At 34.6% G+C, this 27,744-nt stretch overlaps 1 protein-coding gene across 2 annotated transcripts; it reads left to right on the top strand.

Annotated features, from left to right (window-relative positions):
- The first annotated feature begins 3,080 nt into the window (after positions 1-3,080).
- LOC114316363 (putative protein phosphatase 2C 12) lies at positions 3,081-26,656 on the top strand. 2 transcript variants are annotated; one of them, XM_082873887.1, is made up of 10 exons: positions 3,081-3,294; positions 3,621-3,874; positions 7,214-7,385; positions 11,943-12,096; positions 12,177-12,240; positions 15,216-15,323; positions 24,462-24,587; positions 24,707-24,942; positions 25,688-25,890; positions 25,979-26,656. In XM_082873887.1, the coding sequence occupies exons 2-10, from the start codon at positions 3,674-3,676 to the stop codon at positions 26,005-26,007; spliced, it is 1,293 nt and encodes a 430-aa protein (XP_082730013.1). In that variant the 5' UTR covers positions 3,081-3,294; positions 3,621-3,673; the 3' UTR covers positions 26,008-26,656. The 2 variants fall into 2 exon arrangements, with proteins under 2 accessions (XP_082730013.1, XP_082730014.1); XM_082873888.1 differs by lacking the exon at positions 3,081-3,294 and adding an exon at positions 3,330-3,428.
- The last annotated feature ends 1,088 nt before the right edge of the window (positions 26,657-27,744 follow it).

A 27,744-nucleotide genomic window follows, 5' to 3' on the forward strand; every position in this document is an offset into this window, starting at 1 on the left:
AGAAGAATTTAAGAAACCCTAACTCTATATAGTGAGAGCCCAACAAACTTCTATAGAAAATACCAAAATTAATTTCCATGAGACTAACTTGTAAGTTAGATTAAAAAAATGTACTGGACAAAAAACAAAGAACAGAAGAGGAGTGTATATCTGGCTAGAAAAAGGGGGGAAAATTATGGGAAATGAGAAGTAGGCTCCAAGGTACAATCCAACAATATATGCATGTAGACACAATGAAAATTTTAAAAACTGTCCCATAACAACTTAAAATTTAAAATTAACTAACTAAGAACAAAATAGGACTAATAATGCTAAACTACCAAATATAATAACATAACAACTAAAATCTTCTTTACTTGCAGAGAACAAGGTGGTTACATAGTGCTATAAGATTCTACAAGCAGATAAGATAAAACACATCAAAAGGGAAAAAGCAGAAAAATGAGAACGCAAAAAAAAGGCCAAAAAAACCAAAAAAAAAAAAAATCAAAAAACAATTAAAAATGACCAACAAACATAGTGAAACAATTTAATACCATTTCCCCCCTAAACAAACAGTAACAAAATAACAATACAAGAAAATAGTGCACTACCTCAAAATAAACAAGACAAAAAAAACTCCTAACATTAAGTACAGAATCCCAAAGACCTCAACACAGAATAGGATCAACCAAGTTAGTTTTTAGCTCAAATTGTAAGCCAAATTGCAAAATAAAAATGAAAAAAAAAAAATTAACTAATGAGAAAGAAATACCAAGAAACAAATATAATCTACCAAAAATACATAACAAACCTCAAAACACCATTGTGTAAGACCCCTCAAGAACTTGGAGTTCCCTTAAGGGTTCTCTAATTTTAGATTCAAGAAATTTTTTTTTTTTTTATATACAATCAGAACTAAGTTAAGGATCCTAATTTTCGTAACCGAACACCAATTGTTTTAGACTAACAAATTTTTTTTAAAAAAAGTTAGTGTTCAACCTATTAAAGAACCCAATTTCACAATAAGCAATTGACATTGAAGATATTTTTCCCATCACAAAGAAATATGAAACCACTAAATATGAAGCAAACCATTGGCGAAGACTCCAATGGCTATGTGTAGTTTTCCTCACATTTCTATTTGACCCTCCATAGTAGCCCAAGGCATTGACCCCCAATCAAATTAAAACATGATTCATACTAATGTGGTATAATTCTCTTTTATGAATGAAACTCAAACAAAAGTCATTTCCAAACCAAAAAAAAAGCAATGAAGAGAAAAGATAGGGCCTTTAACCATTCAACTCGACGTTTAAAAGTGATCTTAAGAAATTGTTGAGGTTTATTGAACTTTTCACACAGATGATATATTTTTCAATTTAATCAAAGGAATAAAATTAGTAATAAATTTTTTAAAAAAAAGTATGGCAACTTTTTGCAAACCCATTTCACAAAAGACACCTAATGAGGCAAAGAAAACCATGGGCCAAGACTACAAGTTGCACAGTGTTTCCATACCCAAAACTCAACATCATTTAACCTAAGAGTGGAATAAATAAAAAATTATTTAAAAAAAAAAAACCAATAAAGGAGAATACTTAACAGAATAACAATTAAAGACAAATTTTGTTGCCCAAAACAAATCCCAACATAGGTTAGGAATTTCAACAAAGCACAATCAAATATGTATAATATCGTATTAAAAAAAAAAAAAAACATAAAGTTTATCTACTACATATTATTTCAGTAGGTTAGGGATTTCACTAAAGCCTAATCAAATCAACATTTCATAATATTTTAGGCCTTTAAAAATCCACAACAATGAAAAACAAATCAATGAAACCCTCTTTTACCCAAAATGAATAAGCCACAAAATATACACACAATAAACATCATGCAAACAATAATAAAAAGAACAAATCCCTAACAAATTAACAGAACCGAAGAAAATTAAAACACTTTACAAACCCTAACTGGATCAAAAGGAACCTAAAATTGAAATACCTAACATTCTTCATCTATGTCTTTACCTTAATAAAAGCTTGTGTCGTATTCTTCCATCCTTGAGCTCAATTTCCGTTTGATTCGCTGGTGAACACTATGAATACCCACAAAAAATAAAACAAATCGGCACCACAGAGGAGACGTCATCGGCGGTCGCAAGAGGATAAAGGAGGGTGGAGATCGGTGAGAGGAGAGAAGAGGGAGGAGATCGGTGAGAGGAGGGAGGAGGTGGTCGAATATTGTGGTCGGTGCAGGGAGATCATCGTTGAAAAGAAGAGAAGGGAGGGTTCTCTGAGACAGATTATAGAGAGAGTGGGTATATGTAAGCAATTTGAGGTTAGTTTCCAATCAATACCCTTGCATCCAAAGAGAAAAGTTATAAAGCACAAGGTCAAAATTGACTTTTCAACTTTTAAAAATACTGTTCATATTTGGCTGAAACTACTATTCACCTTGCATCCGTGCTTTATATATATTGTATAGAAAATTAAAGAGTGTCGAGAACCGATGAATGGAAATATTTTGTCATATCTACCTGAGTGCCACGTAAAAATGGAATTTTTTCTTGTGTTAGGTAATAAGCTAACGAAAATAAATAGAAGGTTAAAACTGAAATCAAATCAAAAAATTAAGATTTGAATCGTAGAATTAAAATCTCACATCTAATTTGTTATACAACAATGATTTATACTACTAAAAAATACACTACTAATAGCACTAATACATTGGGAATGGCAAAAGAAATAATAAAAAAATAAAAGAATGGTGATTCATCCCACTAATTTTTGGACCACTAATAGCTCTAATGAGTTAAAAAAAAAAAAAAAAAAAAACAAACTCAAGCCAAAACATCACATCACTTTGATAGGTCACTGTGCCACATCATTAGTGATGCTCTAGAGCTCCCAATTTAGTGCTCTAAAACATTATTAAAAAATAAAAACAAGGCATAGAAAGTGGGCAGAGCTCACTGCCACATCATTAGTGCTCCCTTTAGTGATCCTCTTTTAGTGCTCCCGGCATTTTTCTTTGTTATAACTATAGTTTTTTTTTTTTTTTGGTAATAAAAAAAAAAAAAGAAAATGGACGAAAACAAAAGAGAGGGACACAACTCAACAGCTCCATTTGCGCCCCTCACTCGGTTTGTGTTTCCTTCTTCTCTCTCTACAATGGAATTTTTGCAGCGGAGGGTGGGATCCGCGTATTTCGATTTCTGCAACTAATCATCAATCATACATACATGATACATACATACATACATACTCACTCTCTCCTCCTCCTCCTGCTGCGCCAACGAACGCTATTTCTGTAAGTTTTTTCTTTTCCTCCATCTTCCTCCTTCTTTCTCAATCATTCTCGCCTCCTATTCATCGCATTTAAACGAAAGCATATTATCTACAAACAAACAATGTGACTTGCATTGCACTTTCGTAAATTAAGTTGTAAATTCTTGTATCCTGAGTTATTTATATATGCTTCTTGGTCATGAAATTGCTTGTTTCCATTCTTCGTGCAGTTATTTCTTTTGACGATCTGGATAATTTTGTTCGAGTCTTTCTAATCAGATTTTTATTATTTTGTATGTATTTTGGTTAAAAAGCTTCGAATGATGTGTTCTTTGTTGTTTGGGTTAGGATTTTTGTGTGGATTTGATTGGAACAAGAGCGCATGGAGGATTAACTGAACAATGTCCTCTAAGGGTCAACATCTGACGGTCCCGCTTTCTGTGTTGCTCAATCGCGAATTGGCCAATGAGAAGATTGAGAGGCCAGAGATTTCTCATGGTCAGGCTTGTCAAAGTAAGAAAGGGGAGGATTTCACATTTCTCAAGACGGAATGCCAACGTGTCGTTGCAGGAGATGATGTTTCTACATATTCTGTTTTCGCGGTATGTTTTCATGTCATTTATATTTACGGAAATCTTTCGTGTTTCTAAACCAATGCGGTTATGCTGTATCTATGGTCATGAATCAGTACTAACTGAATTGTCCTTTGTTGCATTGAAGAGCTATGTTACCTGGAACGTGATTTGTTCTGGTACGTAGAACAAGAATGGGAACGTGGCACACCACAGGCTCTAAATTGTGGTACTATTGTACACTTTTATTAGAATTTAAGATACTAAAGTCTAGAGAATTTTTTAACAATTAGACATCCAATAAAATGTAGGTTTTTTCCAAATTAATCATATGACAACACATTTTTATGAACATTATGATAAAAAATATGTTTTGTCATGTTAAAATTACACTCACCTTAGATTTTAATTCATTAAATTTGATATTTTTTTACTCCTAATGAAACCTAAAGGAAATATATTGGAACAAACTTTTGGGATTGCTTTAGATTGCCAAATTTACTGTTTTGAAACAAAAGTGTACCATGTTTCGGAACGTGCGTTCCAAAATGTAATTTGCTAGAGTGTCGACATTTTCTGTAACACTGTTGAAGAGTGCGGTAGCAAACCTAGGAAGAAGGCTTATGGTATCAATATTAGAGGTTTAGCCAATATAGACCGAGGAGTCATTCAAGATATATTGCTTGGATTTTTGATGTTATGACAAAGTTCATCCGCAATTGTTTACATTAACTGTGGAGAGAGAGAGAGAGAGAGAGAGAGAGAGAGAGATTAATGTTATTAAAGCATTAGTTTGGGGATTGGTTGTTTTTAGCGGATGGATAGGAAGTTGGTTTTAATTTGTGGTATGCATATTTAAGTTGAGCTGATTGTTGAACTTTGAAAGAAAATTTAATTTTCAAAGAAGAGGGAGTAAGGAGGAATTTTGAACTCTTTAGTAATTTTGAAAAAAATTATTCAACTTGTTTTATGTAAATTAAATTAATATTGTCAAAAATTTTCATTAATTTAATAAAAAAGAGTTATTTTTGAATATGAGAATGGTACTTTTGTTTTATTTTTCAACCATTTTGACAAATATCTATTATATGTTATTAGAGTATTTCATGTTTATTGATTTATGCCTACTTATTATGGACAAGCTATTTGAGTAAAGTATGTATTGATGCATGCATATCTTTAATTAAGGAACTATACTTCTAGAATTTAAAAATTATACATTGTTTTATTCTCGTAAGATATTTTTTTTATAACTACATTTATTTTTCTACTTATTTTTAAAGGTGGTTGTGTGTTAGATAGCCGACAGCCAACACGTAAAAAAGTCGCTCGAATTCCTTATGAAAATGAATCTTACTTTGAATCGTTTGATGGGACTTAAGGCTTGGTTTGGTTTGGTTTGATTTGGTTTTGGTTTTAAAGGTGCTAAATTATCTTATGGTACACGATACAATGTGTGATTCAAAAAAAAAAAAAAAGGATACACGATTTGTATCCTGATTTGACAACTATGGGTGTAAATATATTTCTAGAGAGATGTTTTGAAAGCTTAAGTAGCTCAAAGTTTGTATAGTGTAATGCAGTTAGTTAAATATTGTATGCTTATTTATCAAGGCTATCAATACATCTTATGCATTTATCATAGGTTTATATTGAACCACTAATATCATAAACATGGTTCATTTTATGCTTTTGTTGAGTGTGCCAATGTTATATATACTACTCCTGAGGAACTTAGAATTGCATCTCAGTTAATGTGCCAAATTTATTCTTTTTCCAATCTGCAAATCTAGAATAATATATTCTGACATTTGGGGCAAAATGAGTAGAACGATAACTAGAAAGTAGAAACACATGCAAACTCTTGACTTCTATGTTGAATAGGATTAAGTCGATTGCTTTCATTTGGGCTTCAATTTCTTATGATCTCCAAGCCATAAGAACTATTGCATATTGTAGAGAGTCATGCCTTCTAGCCTTCTTGGGTTCGTTTATCCCAATGGTTTTTCATTTGGTAATTCCTAAATTTGAAGTGTGATGGTTGCTCTCTTTAGTGCTAGTCAATTGGGAACTGGTGGTATGTGAAATCTACTTAGCAATCCATTGTGTTTCTTTTGTTTCCTCTAGCAGTTTGGGATCATATTATGTTGCAAAGCTTGTGTTCCTTTGCAGTCTTAGAGAAGCTGAAAATCAAGGCTATTTTTAGGACCTTTTTGAGACATTCATCTAAAAGCATGAATTTTTGGTCTTTGACATTTGTAGTTCTTCACTCGAGACTTTTTTCTCTCGTGGTATGTTTGGTATGGCAGAAAGAAGGCAAGAAAAAAGTGGAAGGGGAACAGAAGTGGAGGGTTCCACCGTTTGGGAGGAAGGAGGGGAGGGAAGGGAGAGGAGGATGTCCTTTCCTCTCCAACCCACCAAAACTCATACAACCAAGGTGGGTACGTGAGGATGGGAAAGAGAGGGGAGAAGAGAGGAAAAAGGTTGAGTGGATTTTTGAAGGTATGGAATTGCTTTTTTGACCTCAATTTTACACAACAAACTTTCATTCATAAACGATAGTCAATCATTTTAGAAAAAAATATCTTCTTTTGTCCCTTTCTTCTCCTCAATCAAACACATAACAAAGAAGACTCCCAATCCCTTCCTTTTTTTTTTTTTTTTTTTTTGAACGGCGAAAAAGAAGATCTGTATTGATGAAACATACAAAGTATGACAAAACATCAATAAAGAGGAGCTTGAAGCTAGCACAAGCAACAAGCTCCAGTTTCCTTCTTTCCATTCTCCTTACTAACATGGCATTAGTTTCTAGGTTTCGGTCTTGTATGTTTTCTTCTTTTCAAACTTTGTCCCAGAGAAGAAATAGGCTAGTCCTCGCCAGCAAGCAAACTCATTTGTTGAACTAGGAGCACACTTACTTAAGGTATCCTGCTTACTAACGAAGAGCACCGGAGGAGCAGCACTGTTTTATTTGTGTTTTTCTTTCCTTTCTATTCTTTGAGAACTGAGAGGAACTGATTCTAGTAAAGTACTTTTCACCAATAATTATTTGTTTTAATAGAATTAACTTCCTTACATGTATATTTATGTATACAATCTGTTATACTTCTGTATATTTTATTTGAAACTGTAAGATATAGTTCAGCTTTATAGTTCATTTACTATCTGCCATCAACCTGATCATTAGTCTTTATCTTTGCTTGCACATTTCATTTAATGGATGCCAATCATTGTAGATTACCCACTTTGCAATCTTTGGAGACTGGCGTGCCATCTTTCATCACTAATTCTAGTTACCTTATTTATTTCATTATTTTTTGTAGTTTTGTTTAAAATTTCCATGGTTTGCTCTACTATCTTATTTTGCAGATATTTGATGGACACAATGGGTCTGCTGCTGCTATATACTCCGAGGAGAATCTCTTGAATAATGTTTTGGCTGCTATTCCATCAGATCTCAACAGAGATGAGTGGGTTGCAGCATTGCCAAGGGCTTTGGTTGCAGGGTTTGTAAAAACTGATAAGGATTTTCAAGAGAAAGGTATGGGTTGTTTCTGTGTTTGTTCTTCTCAACATGCATTCCTGATCTGGTCATATCATGGTCAAGAGAAACAGTCATGTGGGTTAAGTAACTGTTCCAAAAAAAAATATATATATATTAGTGCTAGCATAAGTTTGACAAGGTAGTTACGACAGTGAAGTGGTCCAGGGTTTGTCCACTGTAGAATATCATGATCATGCTCATTCACTGGCAGAAATTCACACTCCTGTCAAGAGTCAAGACTTATAGGTTTAGGAATGCAGATTCATCTATGCATGTCCTCTGAAAAGCACAGTACACATGGCATGAGTAGTGCAGAGCAGAGACCCTCATGGTTGAGAAGGACTGGTGTGTAACTCAATTAGAAAGTAACTAAATTCAAACTGATGAAATAGAAATATAAATGCTCACGAAGCTTTGACATGAATGCTTTCTGCTTGATGCTTCAGTGAAATGGCAGAGTCTACTCACTGAAGAATATCTTGAGCATGCACCATGCACACTGCTGGAACACCCCTTCAAGTCTAGACATGTATATATATCGGATCATAATATATAAATCGTGCAAAGACATAATTTGCAGATGCATTTATAAATCTACTTTGTGAACCATAACTCATTGCTTAACTGAGCATTGTTGATTTAGGCATTGATATTCTCCGTTTACATTTTTTATACTTCATTTCACTGGTGAACTTTCAGATCAATAAAACTATATATATGGTTGCGAACTTTTAACATCCTTACCCATATTATACCACTACTAGAAGACTGATAATGTTGAAGAGATAAAGGGTTTGAAAGAGAGAATAGAGGCGAAGGTTCTGCAAGAAAGATGCATCGGTTTTAACATCTATGAAAATCAACTTATAACTATTTTATTGTAGGCCAAATGGTAGGTTAAAGTTTCATATAAAAAAAAAAGGTTGAAATATCTACAAGAAAGAGAGGTTAAAAAGTTTGTGAAAAAATAAAAGAAAAGAATATCAAATAGCTAAGAACTATACTGCATTCGTGTTCCGTTCATCTCTCTAGCACTTTAAAAAGAAGAAAAGAAAAAAGGCAGAAAGAAATAATGTAGAAAATCTTATATAGCTGTGTGGAGACATATCTATTTCAGTAAACAATACTGCAGGAGAACTTTTTGAAGACGAGATTCATTAATTTTTTGGAAACAGAATTATGGAGTCATGTTCTCTGGAAAACAGTTTCATCATTGGATTTTTAGATGGTTATCTACATAAATGAATTTTTATATTGGTCGTGCTGTATAGTCTTTTGTGTTTGTAATAATATTGCATACAACATATTTTTGATAAGTGGATTGCTTGGAGTACCTTCATTCTAATGCTTATTATTTGCTTTTTAAATTTAAAGCTTTATTATATAATTGGTAAAAATAACGTATTTGGCCAGGAATGTTGATCAATCTGTTCTAAATTCTAATGTGTTTGATGGGGAAACAATAACCCTAGTCCTATGGAAATGTGTAAATTGTGCACTTTCACAACTTATAATTACATGGATTCGGGTACGAGTGTTGGGTGTGGTGCGTATTTAGAGGTCGGACTCATCAAATATGAAATTTACGGGTGCAGATTCATATTTTTATATTTTCAATTTATTATGTGAGATAAAATGGTATTATATGTAGCATATAGCGTCAAAAAGGTGTTTTATAGCCACACACAACAAATGATACATATAAGAAGTTTTAAATACAAGTATATGCAAAGTGTCCCATGGAAAGTATCCGACACATATCCCACACTCTTGTCCGAGGGTCAAGAGTCCGACATGGATATTTGATTTATTTTGGATAGTCCATGTAACATAATGTGTAGGTGTCATATAAATCTTTGATTTGGCCATACACTTGTGTCATACATTTGAGTGTTAGAACAGTAGAACTAGTATATCTAAGTTTTACTTGTGGCACAAATATATGTTCTAGTTGCAAGCAGTGGCGTAGTCTGAAAGTTAATTTGGTGGTGTCATTTAGTTGTTGATATCATTATTTCATATTGATTGAGTAAAGATTGTGATTTTTAATCGATTGAACAAAGGGAGTGAGGAAAAAAAAAATGTAAACATTTAAGAATTCATTGCTCAAATGAAGGATAATTTTAACTTTTTTTTTATTTCTTATCAATCAATAGGAGATTACTTACAAATATGACTAACGGATGGCACACGCGATACATATGCAATTCAAATAAGTAAAAATAAAAGAAAATAATATTATAATATGTACTTAGCTTAAGTGGTATGAGTCCTACATTAAACCTATGGTCATGGGTTCAAGCCTTACCCATCTCTTTGTGTATGTTTTTTTTCTTTTTCTTTTTTAAATAAAAAATAATGCCACATGGCATGAGGAGAGCAAAGGTTTCACTACACCAACTGAGGCCTTCACTTAATAATAGTATAGATATAGAAGATATATAGATAGATGATAACTATTACATCAAACTAGAAAATTAAAGTCCAACAATATACCAAGCTCAATAACCATAACCCTGTCTAACAATAAAACAAAGCCCAAAGTTGATAAGAAATAATCTACGTACAATTCCTAGGGGTATAACACGACAAATGATATCAAATTTCTCTCCATAAGAGTTGGAATCCGTAACTTTACTCCATAAAGTGGTGCTACATAACCATTAAGCCAAAGGCTGTGATTAGGATAAACTCTTAGCTAAGTTTTACTTTTTATAAAAAGATAATGATTTATAAACAAAGTGTTTTGCAACAAGTGACCTAAGACATGCATTAAATACTATTAATCACCTCCACTATCATAGAAAAGAGGAAAGATTATAAATATATTTTGATAGAGACTAAACTACCCTTCTTACCAACTCCTATTTTAACATTATATACTTTTCATAATGGAGCTTCTTTTTTTTCTTTTCTTTTTTTAAACATTTTTTTATGATAAAATTACACGCCTTTATTTTTAAATAGCATTTTGTGGTTTTTTTTTTTTTAAAAAAAAAATTAAATGCCCTCTATTTTCAATCATAATTAAATTATTTGGTGCAAGAAAAATGAATCCAAAAATTGAAAAAAAATAAAGGGCATATAATTTTTTGTATTTGTTATAAAATAAAGGACATATGAAAATTAAAAAAAATCATGAAAATTATGTCCTTTACTTTCCTTACAGCATTCACTTTTTTTAAATTTTTTTGAAGGCATTTACTCCTCTATTTTCAATCATAATTAAATTATATGGTGTAAGAAAAATGAATCTAAAAATTGAAAAAAATAAAATAAAGGGTATATAATATTTTTGTTATTTGTTATAAAAATAAAGGACATATAAAAACTACAAAAAAAAAAAATCATGAAAATTATGTCATTTATTTTCCTTGCACCTTATAATTTTTATTTTTTAAATTTTAGAAGGCGTTTACTTTTATGATCAAAAAAAATGTTAAAAAAACAAACATACTCTATTATGAAAAGTATATAATGTTAAAATAGAAGGAATTGGAGAAAAGGATAGTTTAGTCTCTAACAAATATATTTAGGCTTTCATATTTTCTATGATAGTGGAGATAGTTAAGAGTATTTAATGTATCCTTGACAAAATTAATAAACAAAATATTTATGGGTTTGGCTTCTCTCAAGTTGACAACTTGAGAGAGTGTGTGGGCTTGGTAGGCCCATTTTGGGACCGATTTCGGTGATCTGAACTGTTTACTTTTTAGCACTCATTGAGTAAAATATTCATGCAAAAAATCAAAATGATTGGACATCGGAGGCTATATATTTGAATTATATTTGTTTTAAAAAATGGACGATAAATATAATTTTAAGAATAACCATCCATTTTTTTTGTAATACCTATGTAATTCAAACATATAGTTACTAATGTCTAATCATCTTGATATTTTGCATGAATATTCTACTCATTAAAGGTGCCCCAAAATTGGCCTAACAAATCCAAACAGTCTCTCAAGTTGAGATGGCTAACTTGAGAGAAGCCAAATCCAATATTTATATAGAATGATATAACTGTGTTTCCTTTTTTTCTTTTTCTTTTTTTTGTCATTTTTTATAAAACAGTCACCATTACCTCATGATTTTAAAATATCATTGGCATATCATTTTGAATGGATTTTTGTATAAACTTTATGTTTGTAAATTATTTTGACACCATCATATTTATTTTTTAACAATTTTAGTGGTATTAATTTACAAAAACCTTAAAAAATTTTAATTAAAATTTTATATAATTCTAAAAAAAATTCAAAGTTGAGTGGGTTCAATTGAACCCACTACTCACTATGTAGCTCCACCCCTGGTTGCAAGTTGGTAATAAAAATTGATGAGAATTCTCATTTCATTTGTCAAACAATAGGCATTTATTTAACTTGTTCCCCACAAAGAAATAAATAAATAGTTCTTTAAAGTGCTGCATGTTTTTTGCTTTAGTTTTCTTTGTAATTATAACCGCATATTGAAAATCGATAGGAGCTCTCTCTCTCTCTCTCTCTCTCTCAAATGTAGACATGGTACTTACACACTGTCTTGATTGCATATCAGCACAAACTTCAGGGACAACTGTCACCTTTATGATTATTGAAGGATGGGTATTAACTGTAGCATCAGTTGGTGATTCCCGTTGCATACTTGAATCAGCTGAAGGTGAAATATATTATCTGTCAGCAGATCATAGGCTTGAATGCAGTGTGGAAGAGTAAGTTTTATATTTTTTATTTTTGTGCCTCGTGTTAGAGACTCCTTCTACGAAGGCTTTACTTTTTAATGTTTCATCAGGAGAGAGCGTATTACTGCAAGTGGAGGAGAGGTTGGTAGGCTTAATACTGGTGGTGGTACAGAGGTATAACTTTTGGTTCATTTTAGCTATGCATTTTATATTTTATCAATCCAAAAATTAAACACCCATATTGATGTACTTCTAAATATTGAATATCGATCAGTATAACCACAGAATATTAAAATGAATTATTTGTGCATATCTACACAGTGGACCAAAGTTTTGTGATCTAAACAAGTGGAAGTGTTGTTCCTTGAGTGAAGATATCTTAATGTTACAAAGTTAAAAATGGATTATGCTCTTCAATTATTTATACTAATAATTCTTTTTACTGATCCAGAAAAAAAGAAGGGTACATTACAGACACCCCCTCCGTTTAGTTGAAATAATGCCGTGTCACTCCCTTAATAGTCAAAATACCACTGCCACCCCTTGCTTTAAAAAATTGTGTAACAAAATAGCTCTTCCGTCATTCAACCATTAGTTGACTGAATAAAAAAACCTGACATCAATTAAAAGATGGCTTCAAATGGCAACATTGCCGTTATATAGTTGGTATTTGGTACAAAATGAAATCCAAATGAGTTTGCGCTAAATTTCATTTGAAATGTTTCAATTATATATATAACCAGTGGTGGGATATGTTATAGATGCGTATACTTGCAACTAGACGAGGAAGAGGGGAATTCAAAATCTGCAGTCCAAATCTACGACAAAACACAAACGATAACTTGTTAACTCTTCTCATAAGGTCAAAATATAACATACCTTCCTTCACCAAACCAGCATTGCCACAAGCATTTAAGTCTCCAATCAATGTGATATCATTTGGTTCGTCATCATTATAAACAATTTAAAACCCAGTTCACCCCACCCATGAATAGCAAACCCACAAATCATAGCATTGCAATGGTCAATACGTTTTTCTTATGCTTCTTCAATATCCACATGCTCTATGTTGCTGCAATTTGAATACATTTCTCTGAGGGGCAACACCCAGTTTTCTACCCAAAATAAACTCATTTTCCTTAATGTGGCAATGCATTGATACCCCTTCATCAATGCATTCTAATTTCCCAATTGCATAAAAAGCAATTGATGAAGTGGTGTTGTCTGGAGACAAATTATCCCCACTTTGCAAATCACAAAAAAAGTTTCAATGCTTCCTTCCTTGCAATATCTATTTTGAATATTCCCACCCATCAAAGCAATGCAAGATATTACTTCCTTTTCAACCATTTTATCAAACAAAGCCCTAGCAATGTCAATCCTGCCTAATTCAGCATAACCATGGACCATATTGGCCCAACTAAAGAAATCTCTTTCAGGCATCTCATTAAATGAAGCATGAGTAATTACCACCCTCCCTTGTTTTCATACAACCAAGGATTATCAAATTCCAAGAAATTAAGTCTTTTTCACATATTTGCAAACAAACTTCGAAGCAATCTTAAAGCCATATTCTGATTGTGCATGCATGACTCATAGAATTATAAGAGTTCGAATTCTTCATCTCCATGGGCATAAAATTAAAACAACTTGCATGCCAAATAAATCACCCCACACTTTAAATACCCTTCAATCCATGAAGCACCGATACTACAAAATAGGTGTCGTAACTGTGTCGGACAAGTAAGGGACATGCCACGTGGCGTGTCCATTTAATTATTGGCGTGGCCATTTAATTAATTAATTTATTTATTTTTCTTCAGAGGACACAACAGGGACATGTAGGGATACACTTTGAGGGTCATATTATAATATTTGGTAACATAAGGGTTGAATTCTAAAAAAATATAGAACTCATCAAACTATCGACAACACCACACTACACAAATTTAGACACAGTTTTGAAGTTAAGAGACCGATTTCTAACTATCCTTAGATCCTAATGCAACATGGACCTCTAGACTCTGGCTGATTTAAATTTGGTTTTAGTTTTAGTTTTAGTTTTTTATTTTTATTAAGTTGGTTGTTTATGATTATAATATTTAGATACATGGAAAATAAAAATATATAAAAATATTTCTTTTACCATATCCTCACTATGTCCCGTGTCCATAACTGTGCTTCCTAACCATCAATCATTGTGTTAAGCATAATAGAGTGTCAATTTGGCATTCTATAAAACACTTGATGAGCAGATTCAAGGCTCCTACATCGCAAATACAAACAAATAAACAATTTTACAAAAACACATCAAACCCAATTTTGAATTTTTTCATTAACCCATGAATGTAAGTTCTTTTTGTGAGCAAACCCATTTGTTAACACACTTTCAAAACCAAAAGAAAATGAAAATTTCTCCGCAGAAACCCCACTGCCAATTTCAACGGTCTTGGATCCTAACCTTCTGGTTTATCGCAATGATGAATAGACAGAGAATTTTGCAATAGTATAAGAAGAGAGATAGCGAAGTTAGAGGGAGAAGAAAAGTGGAGAACGATGAATAGTGAGAGAGAAACATCTTTGTGAGACGCCTCTAATGGAGGGAGATGAGAAGTGTGGTGGAGAGCTTTGGTTGATTTATATAGGTAGATACAAATAAGGGTGTAATGGTCATTTTCCATTCTAGTTACTTCATTCTTTTAATATCATTAAAATAACATGGGTATTTTATTAAATTAACCATTCTGATATAGAGTTTGGGGTAGGTAATAGTATTTTAGATAATATGTGGTGTGAAAGTGCTATTTCAACTAAATAGAGGGGGTATCAGTGTAATTTATCCAAAAATCATTCGTGCTAATTTTGTGCGAAATTCGTTGTTCAATGACAAATGGTGGTATCTTCTCATGTAGTAATGATCCTCAGTGTAGAGACAAAACATATTCCTTTAATTGTCTGTTTGACTTCAATTAATGAGGAACACTGTTTTTCCATGCGCATAGTCATAAATTATTTTTGATATGTACTAATTACTATTTTTCCAATGGACTTCTCTTTCTTCATTCTTTGTCCTTGTTTAAAGAAAATTTTATATGAAGTATCTGTGGACTTAATTAGGTTATCTTACTAGTATACTAATTACATTGTAGATTGGTCCTTTAAGATGTTGGCCTGGTGGCTTGTGTCTTTCACGTTCTATTGGAGATTTGGATGTTGGCGAGTTCATTGTCCCTATTCCTTATGTAAAGCAAGTGAAGGTTTGTTTCTCATCTTGTTCTACACTTTATTTATTTATTTATTTATTGGTGATTTAGCAATGCAATCTCTTGCTCACTTCTGTTTCAAATCATCACAAATTGGAGTCCTAGATTACATTTGAAATCAAAAGCTAACACAAGGAATTGGTTATATTTCACTTTTTCCTCAAATGATGATGTGTAACATATGTGCACCGTGGATATTTAAGATTTGTTGTCTAATTTATCTTAATATTTTTATTTTAATTATAGCATAACTAGGAGTTTTAGTATGGTTATGATTTTAATAATATTTGTTTTCCTAACCTATTAGGATTTAGTTTCCTAGTTCGTTTAGGTTTCTTGACTTTTATAAATGTTAGGGTTTACATTGTATTATTTAGCTTTGAATAATGAGAATTTGATTGCTTTAGGCTGTGACCATTGTGTTGGGGCTGTGGCCCTCTTCTTCCTCCCCTCCTTTTCTTCTCTCTTCTCTTTCTTAAGGCATTCTACATCACATGATCACTGTGATAGAGATTTCTTGCGTAACAATTGATTTTCTTGCAATTATATAGATGGAATGCTTGGTATTCTGGCAAAGAGAATGAGGGTATATTATTCTATAGTGATAGCATGTATGTCTTTAACTTAATAATTTCATCAAGCATCTGTATGGACTGTCCTTATCACTGAATTCCATTTGTTGTGCGCTGACACAAATCTTGGTTGGATCTTTATCAAATGTTTCAACGAAGTCCTCTAGGCACAATATTAAAATGGATATTACTAGTATTTTTTTTTATTGGATTTTAATTTCATAGGTAAAAGGGAACCTTGTGAAACATTCTAGTTACCAATTAAATAGTTGGATCTCGAACCTGATAAACCAAGTTGATGTCCTATTAGTTTACATGAGCATGAGTGTCACTAATTTCGCACAAAAGGCTTGTGTTGGATGATGATTAGCCTTTGCTGAGTGAAGTTTTGTTTGTTAGATTTTGTTACATAGCTTGATATACATTGTTGGGCCCATTTCCTAACAGGTTAAGCCCTCTTTGAAAGAGGTCTTGGGTTCAAGTCTTTCTATTGACATTTGGTATTTAGTCCCCGTTTGATTTATTCTCCTTCTGTTTGGTTCTCTGTTTGTCTCTTTGCGTGCAAGATGGGGTTACACATGAGGGAGGGTGTTAAACAGCTTGATATTTATTGTTGGGCTCATTTCCTAACAGCTTAGGCTTTTGGGAAAATTGGTAACTTTATAGGTTCAAATTCAAGTTCTATTTTGTTTCAATATATAAATAATGTTTTTAACAATGCAAGACTTTTTACGGATATCTGGTGAGCAATTGGGCTGATAGAAAAAAATATTAAAAAATTATACGGGATGATGATCAAGCTCCAAAGGATACTTACCGTGCAAAGGCTTCTTGTTTTGAACACCGTTCTTTACTTTTTCAAGTCATCACATGAGGAATATTTTGTGATTTATATTATTATTTTCAAAATTTCAACCATGATTTGAGGTAAAAAGAAAAAGAAAAAAAGGAATAGAGTATTTGACAGTTGCTAAATGTCATCCTAACTTTTGGACAAGAATTGCAATATTATGAGCAACCTCTTATTCGTAGGACCATGCAGTCGGATTGATTTGAATAGGATTAAGATTTTAAATTCAAGTTATAGATTAGAGTCCATGAGCATATGAGTAACACTTTAATAGTTGACACAGTCTCTCAAAATAAGTGAGGAAATTGTTTTAAAATTTGTCAAATGTAAGGCTATCAATTTTGTACTTATTGAATCTAACGTGAGTAGATGGAGACACAAGGAGAAACCAAGAAAGGAGCCCAATGAGGGAAATTCTATTTCCACACACCAAATTACCTCAGTCCACACGCTTAATGAATCTTTTTTTATATTACATTTTAGTCGTAAAATAAAAAATACCAAAATACCCTCATCTTTCCAATGAAAATCCCAAGTCATCGCCATTGCCATCGCCATCGCCGTCGCCGCCCCTCCCTAGCCCTTCGCCTCTAGTGGCTGCCCCTCCACAGCTTCCTGTCCTTGTCGCCTCCATCAACCACTACATCCACCGCCAACATCAACCTAGACGTTGTCGTCCTAACCCTAACATCACCGCACACTACTGTTGCCGCCGCTGCCGTTAAACCGCCCTTCTCTCCAGTCTTCCTTCTCCTTTGGTGACCTTCTCTAGCCCTCTTCCCCAACTCCTGCTGCTTATCATCATTAGGATCGTGCCGCCACCGGCACCCCTCACGTCACCTTTCCCACACCATCTCAATTTCAGCAACCACCGCAACTGCCATAGCCAGCCTCCTCTTTCCTCTTTTCTTCTTCTTCTCTTCAAACCCTAGATCTGGATTTTCTATATGTCCCTCTCTATTAGTAATGGCGGTAAGGATTGTTATCAATTGTCGGCGGTAGAGATCAGGCTGCGATGCTAGAGGGGGATGAGAGTCGAAGGTGGCGATTGTGGACGGCCAGAGGTGGCAGAGATTGAGGGGGGGGTAACGGTGGTGTGAACAGTGTTGTGAAAGCCGCGCCTTAGTGCAAGGCACAGCGAGGCACAAGTGCAATGCCTTAGGTCACTCAAGACGAGGCGAGTTGAAGAAGGCGTAGCAAGGCTCAGCGACTTGGCCAGGCGAAGAGAGGTGCAAGTGGCATGACTTTCGGGCCCTTTTTCTTCTTTCTCTCTTTTTTTTTTTTTGATCGAAATTTGATCGAAATCTAACGGTTCATATTAGTGTTTTTAAAGGCTCCAACTACATAGGATTACAATTCTAAGGTATATAGCTCAATACTCAGCCCCAAATATGACTGAAAATCCCTAATCGATTCAAAGAAGAAATCTTACGGTGTCTGAGTGTCTCTTCCCTTTGGCTCGGCTTGGCTCATCTTGTCTCGTCTAGACCAGGTGAGTTCTTCTTCTCCTTCTTTTCCTTCTTCTCCTTCGGTGCCTCTGTTTTTTTCCCCTTCTGTCTCTGTCTTTTTTTTTTTTTTTTTGCTTCTTCTTCGCTACGAAATGTTTTTTTTTTTTGCTTATTCGATGTGCTGGACTGGGTTCTTCTACTTATAATCAAATAGAGATGACTGATTTTTTTTTTATAGTTGAGAATGTCATTAGGTGTGACATCATCTTGCGCTTGGAATTTTTAATTTGACGATATGACGCCACTTTGTTTGCCACTTAACTTTCAATTTGGAAACACTGATCAGCTACAAGCTTCAAATGAACATCAACTTACAAAAAAAAAAAAAAAAAAACTATTTCCTTTAAGTATTATTTGTTTTAATATTAATTCATTTCCAATTTATTTTTTTTAGTTATGGTTTCTCTTGCAAAAAGCTTCATATTTTTATTTTTATTTTTATTTTTATTTTTATTTTTATTTTTTTTGTTGAATGTGGATTATTTTATCTTTGAAAATTGGAATGCTATGTAATATGCACTTTTATGGCTTTGACAATTATTCTATAATTTGCTTTAGTTACTCTTTTTTTTTTTAGGAAAAAAAAAAAAAAAGTCTTGGTACTTACATGCTATGAATCATTAGTCCATGTTAATTTATTTATTTTAAATTGAAACTGAGCGCCTTCAATTAAGCCCGCGCCTAAGCCCGAAGAGACCTTTGGCGCCTTGCTACTCCTTGAGCCTTTAAAAACACTGGGTGTGAAGAAGGAATGAGATGAGGGAATATTTGGTAAAATAAGTTGTGTATTGAGTAAAAAATGAGATTTCAAATTCATTAAGTGTGTGCTTTGAGAAATGATGTACACAGAAGATTTGATGTGTGGAAATAGAATTTCCTGAAAATGAGGAATAAACACAAATAACTACTCTAGTTCACAGTTTCTATTGTCCCTTAGGGTGCATTTGGTGGTCAAGAAGAATGGAAGTTCATATATCAGCATCTTGTACCTGAGTATGAGATATCTGGGAATGCTAGGGAATCAAAATATTCCCATTTTATTGTTTGGATATGCATGGGAATGTGTATTGGAAAGGAGACGTTATCATTTTTATATTTTGTGTAATCATATATGAAATTACAGATATTAGTTTAATTCACTTGATTAGAATTTTGAAGACTTTCTGGAGGTGCAAATTTTGACTATGATAAATAAGTTGAAAACTTAATGGCCATTACTCTTTCAGTTGGAAATCGGTGCATGTTGCTGATCTCTACTTCCAGAGAGAACTATCTACTGTATTTGTAAAACTTCTCCTGTTTCTATTTGACGTATATTCAATGCAAAATATGGTGTGGAGGTGGATGGAAAGTTCATCTTTATTTATTATGCTTTTGTTTAATAATTCGTCCTTGATAGAGTGCAAAACTCTCCTAAATGGAATTAGGAGACTTGGCCATGTTTGGTTTGTATTTGTGAATAATTTTGAAAAATAATTTTCTGGAAAGAGTTTACAAAATTTGAAAATTTGTTTGATTGTATGTTTTGAAAATAGTTTTGGAGTTTGGGATGATTTATTTATTATAGTTGAATATAGATGGGTGTAAGAGAAAAAGTGATTGATTGATGTGTAGGATGTGAGAGAGAGGAGAGAGGAGAGAGAAAAAGTAATTGATTGATGTGTAGTAGAGAAAAAGTGATTTTGATTTTTTTTTTTTTTTTTTTTCAAAAATTTTCAACCAAACAAATTTGTGAAATTTTTTTCTCAAGAGACAAACGAAACAAGGCTAATACTTCTTTTGTTTCTTGGATTCTATAATTTTGAAGTGTTGGGTTTTAAGGCCAACCCACCTGAACTATTAAAAATCAAATACACAATAATGAACACAAGATTTACGTAGTTCAGTCTCAATGCCTACATCCACGGAGAGAACCAGAGATTCCACTAAAACAAATAGAGATTACAATAGGGGAGACTTTCTCACTCAACTCACACACTCTGTACTAGCTTACACTCTCTGGTTTTCCTCTCTCACTCTCACACAGATATATGCTCGCTTGTATATCACTTACGTTCTTTTCCTCTCTTGTTATTTGCCTCTTGCAAGTTAACTCAATATATAGAGAGAGTTGGAGACAACAACCCATACCTCTCCCCATGTGAAGGTATAACTTGCCACCTCCCTACGACGGCTTGTCTTCCTAGCTCCTCTCTCACCATTGTCAACAATCAATGGCTTCTATACATTCATGCCAACCTATGAAGCACGGACACCTCTCCGAGGCCTCTGTACCAGTGTTGGACACGTGTCGGACACGCGTTGAACACGCGGTGGACACATGTCCGTACGCAACTAAGAGTGTTTAAATTTTTTTAAATTTTTTTTGCAGCCGGACACGTTCCAGACACGTTCGGACACCTTTGGGGACACGTTCAAGGTCAATTTCACAGTTTATGGAACTTCTGTGGGTCAATTTGTAAAAAAATAAATACAAAACAATATGTGCCCTAAATGGAGGTAAAACAGAGCAGAAAGAGAGAGAAGAGAACAGAAGAATAGAAGAGAAAGAGATAGCAAACCTGATCGTTCGTCATCGTCACTCGTCAGCTATTATCTAAGGTACACATTCGCTTCTTCTTCTTCTTCGTTCTTCGATCTTCGACTTTGATCTTCTTCTTCTCCGATGCTGTCTCTCTCTCTCGCAATCACTCACTCTCTCTCTCTCTCTCTCTCGCAATGGTTGTCTCTCTCTCTCTCTCTCGCAGCCACTCTCTCTCTCTCTCGTTCTCTGATCTTCTTCAATCTATTTTTTTTTCTTTTTTTCTTTTTCTTTTTCTTTTATATGGTCAGTGAGTGGGAGTCTCTCTCTCTTCTATTTTTTTTTCTAATTTCATTTTATATTTTCTTTTCTCTATGTGCCTCCATTATAATTTTTTTTTTGTGATAAGTAAAAAAAAATGCCTTTGTTATAATCTTAATAGTATTATTTTGTATTTTTTATTATCTTTGAATAATTTTTTTTTATAATTTTATGACATATAATAAATAAAATTAATTATATATATTAAACGTGTCCCAAGCGTGTCGTGTCCCTTATTTTTTGAAAATTTGCGTGTCCACGTGTCCGTGTCGTATCACATGTCCGTGTCCGTGCTTCATAGGTGCCAACCAATATCAACAATGGTAGCTTACCTCTATCCACATGGGTGAACTCAACAAATCACCCCCTTCATCCATGTAGGGTGATTCATAGAGCACCCCCTAATTGGATGCCCTCACCCCCTACCTAGAGTGCCCTGCACCCCCTCATTGGGGTGCCATGCAAAGCTTACTTTGCAACCCGTTGTGATTGCATCTCTCCTTTCCATGCACTCTTGGAGAGATCGCAATATGTCTCTAATTCAGGAGCAAAAGAAATTCTTTTCTTCATTGGGACGTGCTCTACCGTCTTGGTCTCTTTGCTCTGAGCTTTCTTCAGAATTGGCTGCAATGGCTCTGTTTTGTGTACCTTCAAATTGCCTCTATGCGTTCCTGTACACTTTGAATGCCATGTTTGTTGAGCCCCATGTCTTTTTGGCGCGTGTCTTGTACTTCTTGCCGGTGAGTAACAGCAACTCCTCTTGTTACGACCTTCTTTACAAGTCTGTACAAATTCTCCTCTAGTCATCCATGGAGCATCACCGTATCTCCATGGATAGCTTTGAGATTTCCATTACTAGATAAGAAGCTGTAACCCTTCAAATCTAGCATACTTAGGGAAATTAGATTCTTTCTAAATCTTGGCACATGTTGGACTCCATCCAACGTAAAAATTGTTGCATCTCCCATTTGGAGCTGCACTGTTCCCATGCCAACAATCTTACTCACAGTGTTGTTAGCCACCCAAACAATGCCTTTGTCCTTCGCTTGGTAGGTGGAAAAAAGTCTCCTGTTCATACATATATGGTATGTACTTCCAGAATCTAAAATCCAATTAGGTTTCCTCATACTCGACAAAACTGTAAATGCATACTCATCCTTAGCATTCACTGCAGCTACGACATTTGATGAGCTTGCCTATTCTTTACTTGCCTTATCCTCTTTGAGCTTTGTACAATTTTTAATGAGGTGATCCTCTTGATCACAATAGTAGCACTTTCTTCTGTAGTCTGGCCTTGATTGTGAACGCCCCCTTGATTTGGATCTACTCTGCCTATCATTGGACCTGCCTCTGCCCCGATCATCTTTTGATGCAACTAGGGCATTTCCCTCTGGGTGCTTGCCGCTTTCCTTTTTCTTCATCACCTCATGAGAACTAAGCGTAGCAACCACCTCATTTAGTCCAAGAGTATCCTTCCCGTACATAAGAGTAGTCCTGAGATACTGATATGATGAAGGTAAGGAGACCAGTAAGATAATAGCCTTATCTTCCTCCTCGATCTTCACCCCGATAGACTCCAACTCCATTGTGAGCCTGTTGAACTCGTTCAAATGTTTTGTAAGGTTTGATCATTCTGTCATTTGAAGTGCATACAACTGCTTCTTCAAAGACAATCGATTTCTCAAGGACTTTGACTTGTACCTTATTTCCAACATGTCCATAGCTCTGCCGGATCTTCTTCATTGATGACTTCTCGGAGTGTGTTGTTCTCAAGATATAATTGGATCGTGTTGTTTGCTAGTTCTTTCAACTCCTCCCACTTGTCATCCTTTATGTTTGTCGGTTTGTTGGACCTCTTATTGAGAGCTTTTACCAGGCCCTCCCCTGTTCGAATATTTTTCACCCTTTGCTGCCACAGGGTAAAATCATTATTTCCATTAAAAGGTTCTATCGTGAAACTTGAACCTTTCCCTGCTATTTTGATCTCAAAAACCGTCTAGAATTTGACTATTTTGACCTCGTGATTGGTCCCGGAACGGCGTGTTTGGCTAGGAACACACTTCCTTCCTCTTCAGGGGCCAAATTGAAAATAACCCCAAAAACCAGGAGCTAAATTGCAAATTCCCCAAACCCTTGGGGCCCAACTGTAATTTCACAAACTACAAAGGCCAAAATGAAAATTTCTAGAAATTTCGAGACCAAGTTGTAATTTCTAAAAACTTCGGGGACCAAATTGCAATTTCCAGAACTTCAAGGAATATTCCATTAATATGTGATTATGTCAGCCTTGCGTTAGCAATTGTCAAAAAGTAAATTTTCAGACGCTGATTGGAGGATTTGAACTCTTGACCAAGCCCTCACCACCATAAGCCTTAACCACCCAACCAAACTCACTCTTGTGATTTAATTTTCTCCAATGAATATTTAAATCACAAGTTTTGGCAGTAAATGATCGTCTTCAACCTCTGGCCGAGCGTGTGGGTCGTGTCTGCGCGTAGGCCTAACTTGCTTTTTTCAGGCAATGCGTGAGAGCATGTCCAAGCTCCTCTCGGGCTCTTCTTTTTGGGTCTGAACTCCTCACGTCTAGAACTTGATCAAAACTTGATTTTGCGCAACTTGATTTTTGGCAGTTTTGAAAAAATAGAGTAACCAAGCCTTTGTTTTGCCTGCTTGCTCAACTTGAGTTTTGATATCAATTGTTGGGTTTTAAGGCCAATCCACCTGAACTACCAGAAATCAAATACACAATATGAACACAAGATTTATATGGTTCGGCCTCAATGCCTATGTCAACGGAGAGAATTGGAGATTCCACTAAAACAAATAGAGATTACAACAGAAGAGGAGACTCTCTCACTCAACTCACACACTCTCTGCTGCCTTACACTCTTTGGTTTTCCTCGCTCACTCTCACTCTCACAAAGATATACACTCACTTGTATATCACTTGTGTTCTTTTCTTTCTTGTTATTTGCCTCTTGCAAATTAACTCAATATATAGAGGGAGTTAGAGACAACAGCCCATACCTCCCCCCATGTGAAGGTACGACTTGCCACCTCCCTACGACAGCTTGTCTCCCTAGCTCCTCTCTCATCATTGTCAACAATCAGTGGCTTCTCTACGTTCGTGCCAACCAATGTCAACAATGGTGTCTTACCTCTATCTACATGGGTGAACTCAACATGAGGCACTTGATGAACCACTGATTGCATTCTGATCAACTTTGCACCTTGGTTGGCATTTGTCAGTTTTCTTTTTGACAACTATGACTTGTGGTTATTAATGTTTGGGCTTGAATTTTCATTCACATCTGTAGCAAATCATGTAAAATTTCATTCTAGAAATGCTTATTTATGCAGCTATCCACTGCTGGCGGCAGGCTTATAATCTCAAGTGATGGTGTTTGGGATGCTTTATCTGCGGAGAAGGCATTTGATTGTTGTCGTGGGATGGCAGCAGATGCTGCAGCTTCACAAATTGTTAAAGTATGCTAACAACTTGAGTTTTATTTACTTTTTTACTTCTAAATCAAAGTCTTTTAATGGCATTTAATGATTTATTGCTTATTCGAATATGTAGTTATACCCATGTGCTCCTTTTGCAGGAAGCAGTACAGGTGAAAGGACTTCGAGATGATACAACTTGCATTGTGATTGATGTACAACCTCCAGAGAAGCCAACCCCCCCTTTGCCACCTCCAAAGAAGCAGGTTAAAAGAGTTCTTAAGTCAATGTTTCGCAAGAAGCCTTCTGAATCGTCTTCTCAAATTGATAAAGAATATTGTGAGCCAGATGTGGTGGAGGAAATATTTGAGGAAGGATCTGCTATGCTTTCAGAAAGGTTTGTAAAGAGAGTTATTGTTTGGTGACTTTGAAACTTGAAAACCCGTTATGAAGCTGGTCATCCTACTGTTGCTCTTCTTGGACCACCTTTAGGAAAATTTGACTTCTGTCACCTATGGACAAAATCAACCAAAGTCTAAAGTTTTTTCCACCAGTTCATGCAAGCCTTCACCTCAACCCACCAATGCATCTGTTTCTCCACCTCTTCTTGAGTGTTTTATGTTTTCTCCTTTCTCACCCCGGAGGAATTAAAGAGTGCCATGGCCAGAACCATGCTAGGAGAAGGTTCATCCTAAAGAGAGAATACGGACTGAACATCCTCATTAGAAAAATTGTCTATTTGGGACAAGGTTTTCATCATTTTGTCTCATCTGTTTATGGGGACACTGGCATTTTGTCTCGTGTTTTCCTCTGAATGGTTGCGTTTTTACATACTGTTTCTGTTTGCGAGAGGAGAAATGTTTCCTGGAAAAGGTTTTAGGGCCATAATTTCTTTGATACCTGCTCTTGTGAAGACTGTTTAGCTGACAAATATGATATTACTAGAAAACGGAAAATGTGGCCAATGCATATCACACCCTTATTCTGGTTGCTCTCTTGTATTTTTATATAACACCATTTTTTTTTTTTGGGATTCTAATGTTTCCTCACTGCTGATATATATATATATATATATATAAAATTAAACGAAAAGATCATGTAGAGTTTGATGTTTTGACATACAATGTGCTTGTTTGATGCAGGTTGGATACAAAATACCCAATCTGCAACATGTTTAAGTTGTTCATGTGTGCAGTTTGTCTAGTGGAGATGAAACCTGGAGATGGCATTTCAATACATGCTGGTGGTTCAAATTCAGGAAAATTGCGGCCTTGGGATGGCCCTTTCCTTTGCTCAAATTGCCAAGAGAAGAAAGACGCTATGGAAGGGAAAAGACCTTCCGGAGGTTTGTCAGTTCATTCATGTATTCTGTAAAATGAAAGCATTATTTATTAGTAGTTATTTATTTATTTTCTATGTTTTGTTATTTTCAGATGGTACGTATAGTAGTGGAAGTGAATAGTCAAGCTTTAACAACTATATCTGCTTCTTGCAAGCACTAACTAGTGTTCCTGAGCTAAGGCAGAACTTCCTTTCTGTATAAATCTCCTTGTGTCTCTTTCAAGGGGTTTGGGAGTTTCAATCCATTTTTTACATTCTTGTTGGGACCCCATCAGGATCTTCTTTGTATATTTCCATGCTTTCCAGTCAGAAGATCAGGAGTTTGACATCTGTTTCCAACTTAAAGGAGATTCTCCTTGTCTGATGCCACCATTGTAAGCGACATAAAGATGTCGGTAAATTCAATGACCCCATTATTGCACAAGAATCTTCTCCTTGTGAGTATGTTCAAATTCTATAAAATCATACCCTTTCGTAGAGCTAACAGCAAGTGAAAGCAGTCTTCACTCTTCGGTATAATATAGGAAGTTGGATGATTAGTCTTAGGCTTCATGCATAGAAGAAAATTTTTTGATTTTTCATGCATTCAATTTGTTCATGTAACATTAATTTGTTTCTTCTTTCTAGATGAAAGGTGAAATTTCAAAATAGAAAATTAGTAGTATTTTTCTTTCTTTGAAGTCTGAGGTTTCTGTATTTCCCACTATTGTAATTCAAAATTATTAAATGAAAAAACAGCAGTTTCGACTATTGGACCTATTTTCTAAGCAATCAATCGTAAAGACCGCGAAAGAGTTATGGTGCACTAGACATCCTTTTTACATTCTTAGAAACTGCCTTTTGTGTGGACAGCAACTAAGCAACTGCAACTCTATTCACTCAGGGCTGGTAGAATTTTTAGTTATTCAGGAGTCAGTTTGGTTTTGTCTTTTTAAGTTTTGAGTAACTTAAACCACTAGTCCTTATAGTTCAAGTGTCATTTTAATCCTTGTAATTTTAATTTAAACAATTTGTTCTCTACACTTTTAATTTTATTGCAATGTGATTTTTGCATCACTTACCGCTAGAATTTAGAACGGAAAAAGACCATGTGTAAAATTAGAATGACCAAAGTGAAAATTCAAAAAAATTACAAGGACCACTAGTGTAATAAATTCATTACACCGGTAGTCCCTCCCTATAGTTTATTTTGAATTCTACTTTAGTTTCTCTAATTTTGCATGTGATTTTTTTCAGTTCAAAATGTAAACAACGCATGACGAAGGGATTATATTGTAACAAAATTAAAATTGTAAGAACTAAATTATTTAAATTGAAACTATTAGGACCAAAGTAAAATTTGGCTCAAACTACAAGAACCAAACGTATAATTTACCCTTAAGTTTTTGAATGTAGCTGAAACGGGTTTTTGATCCATCAACTTTTGAGGTGGCCCGAGATGATGCTGTATGGTCACATACAATCAATAAGATCTTTTCCTCCACGAAATTTGAGAATGAAGTTGATCTTTTTGATGAATTCGTCTAGATCCTCACTTACAAAACCAAGGTTAGCATTGACCCGAGAGGGCACTTTGATGGTAAAATCAATAATGATCTCAACAACCCTAAAGCATTGTAAACTCAGTACACAAAATCTCTCGTAGCCCTACACATGGGGCTTGATCTCTTTGTATAGAGTGCCCTGCCTATGCCTAAAAATTCCTTCATCATGGACTCTAGGACTTCTTCTTATTCAGGATTACCTCTCCTAGATCAATCGGAATAAACCTCTCTGAAGAATTTAATCCTTAATTGATCTAGGAGTCATAGTTCACTAGGACTCAGTTGCCTAGTCCAAATATCTCGGCTAAGGTGTG

This window comes from Camellia sinensis, chromosome 6, assembly GCF_055761805.1.
Source record: "Camellia sinensis isolate YWXY chromosome 6, ASM5576180v1, whole genome shotgun sequence".
Taxonomy (NCBI): domain Eukaryota; kingdom Viridiplantae; phylum Streptophyta; class Magnoliopsida; order Ericales; family Theaceae; genus Camellia; species Camellia sinensis.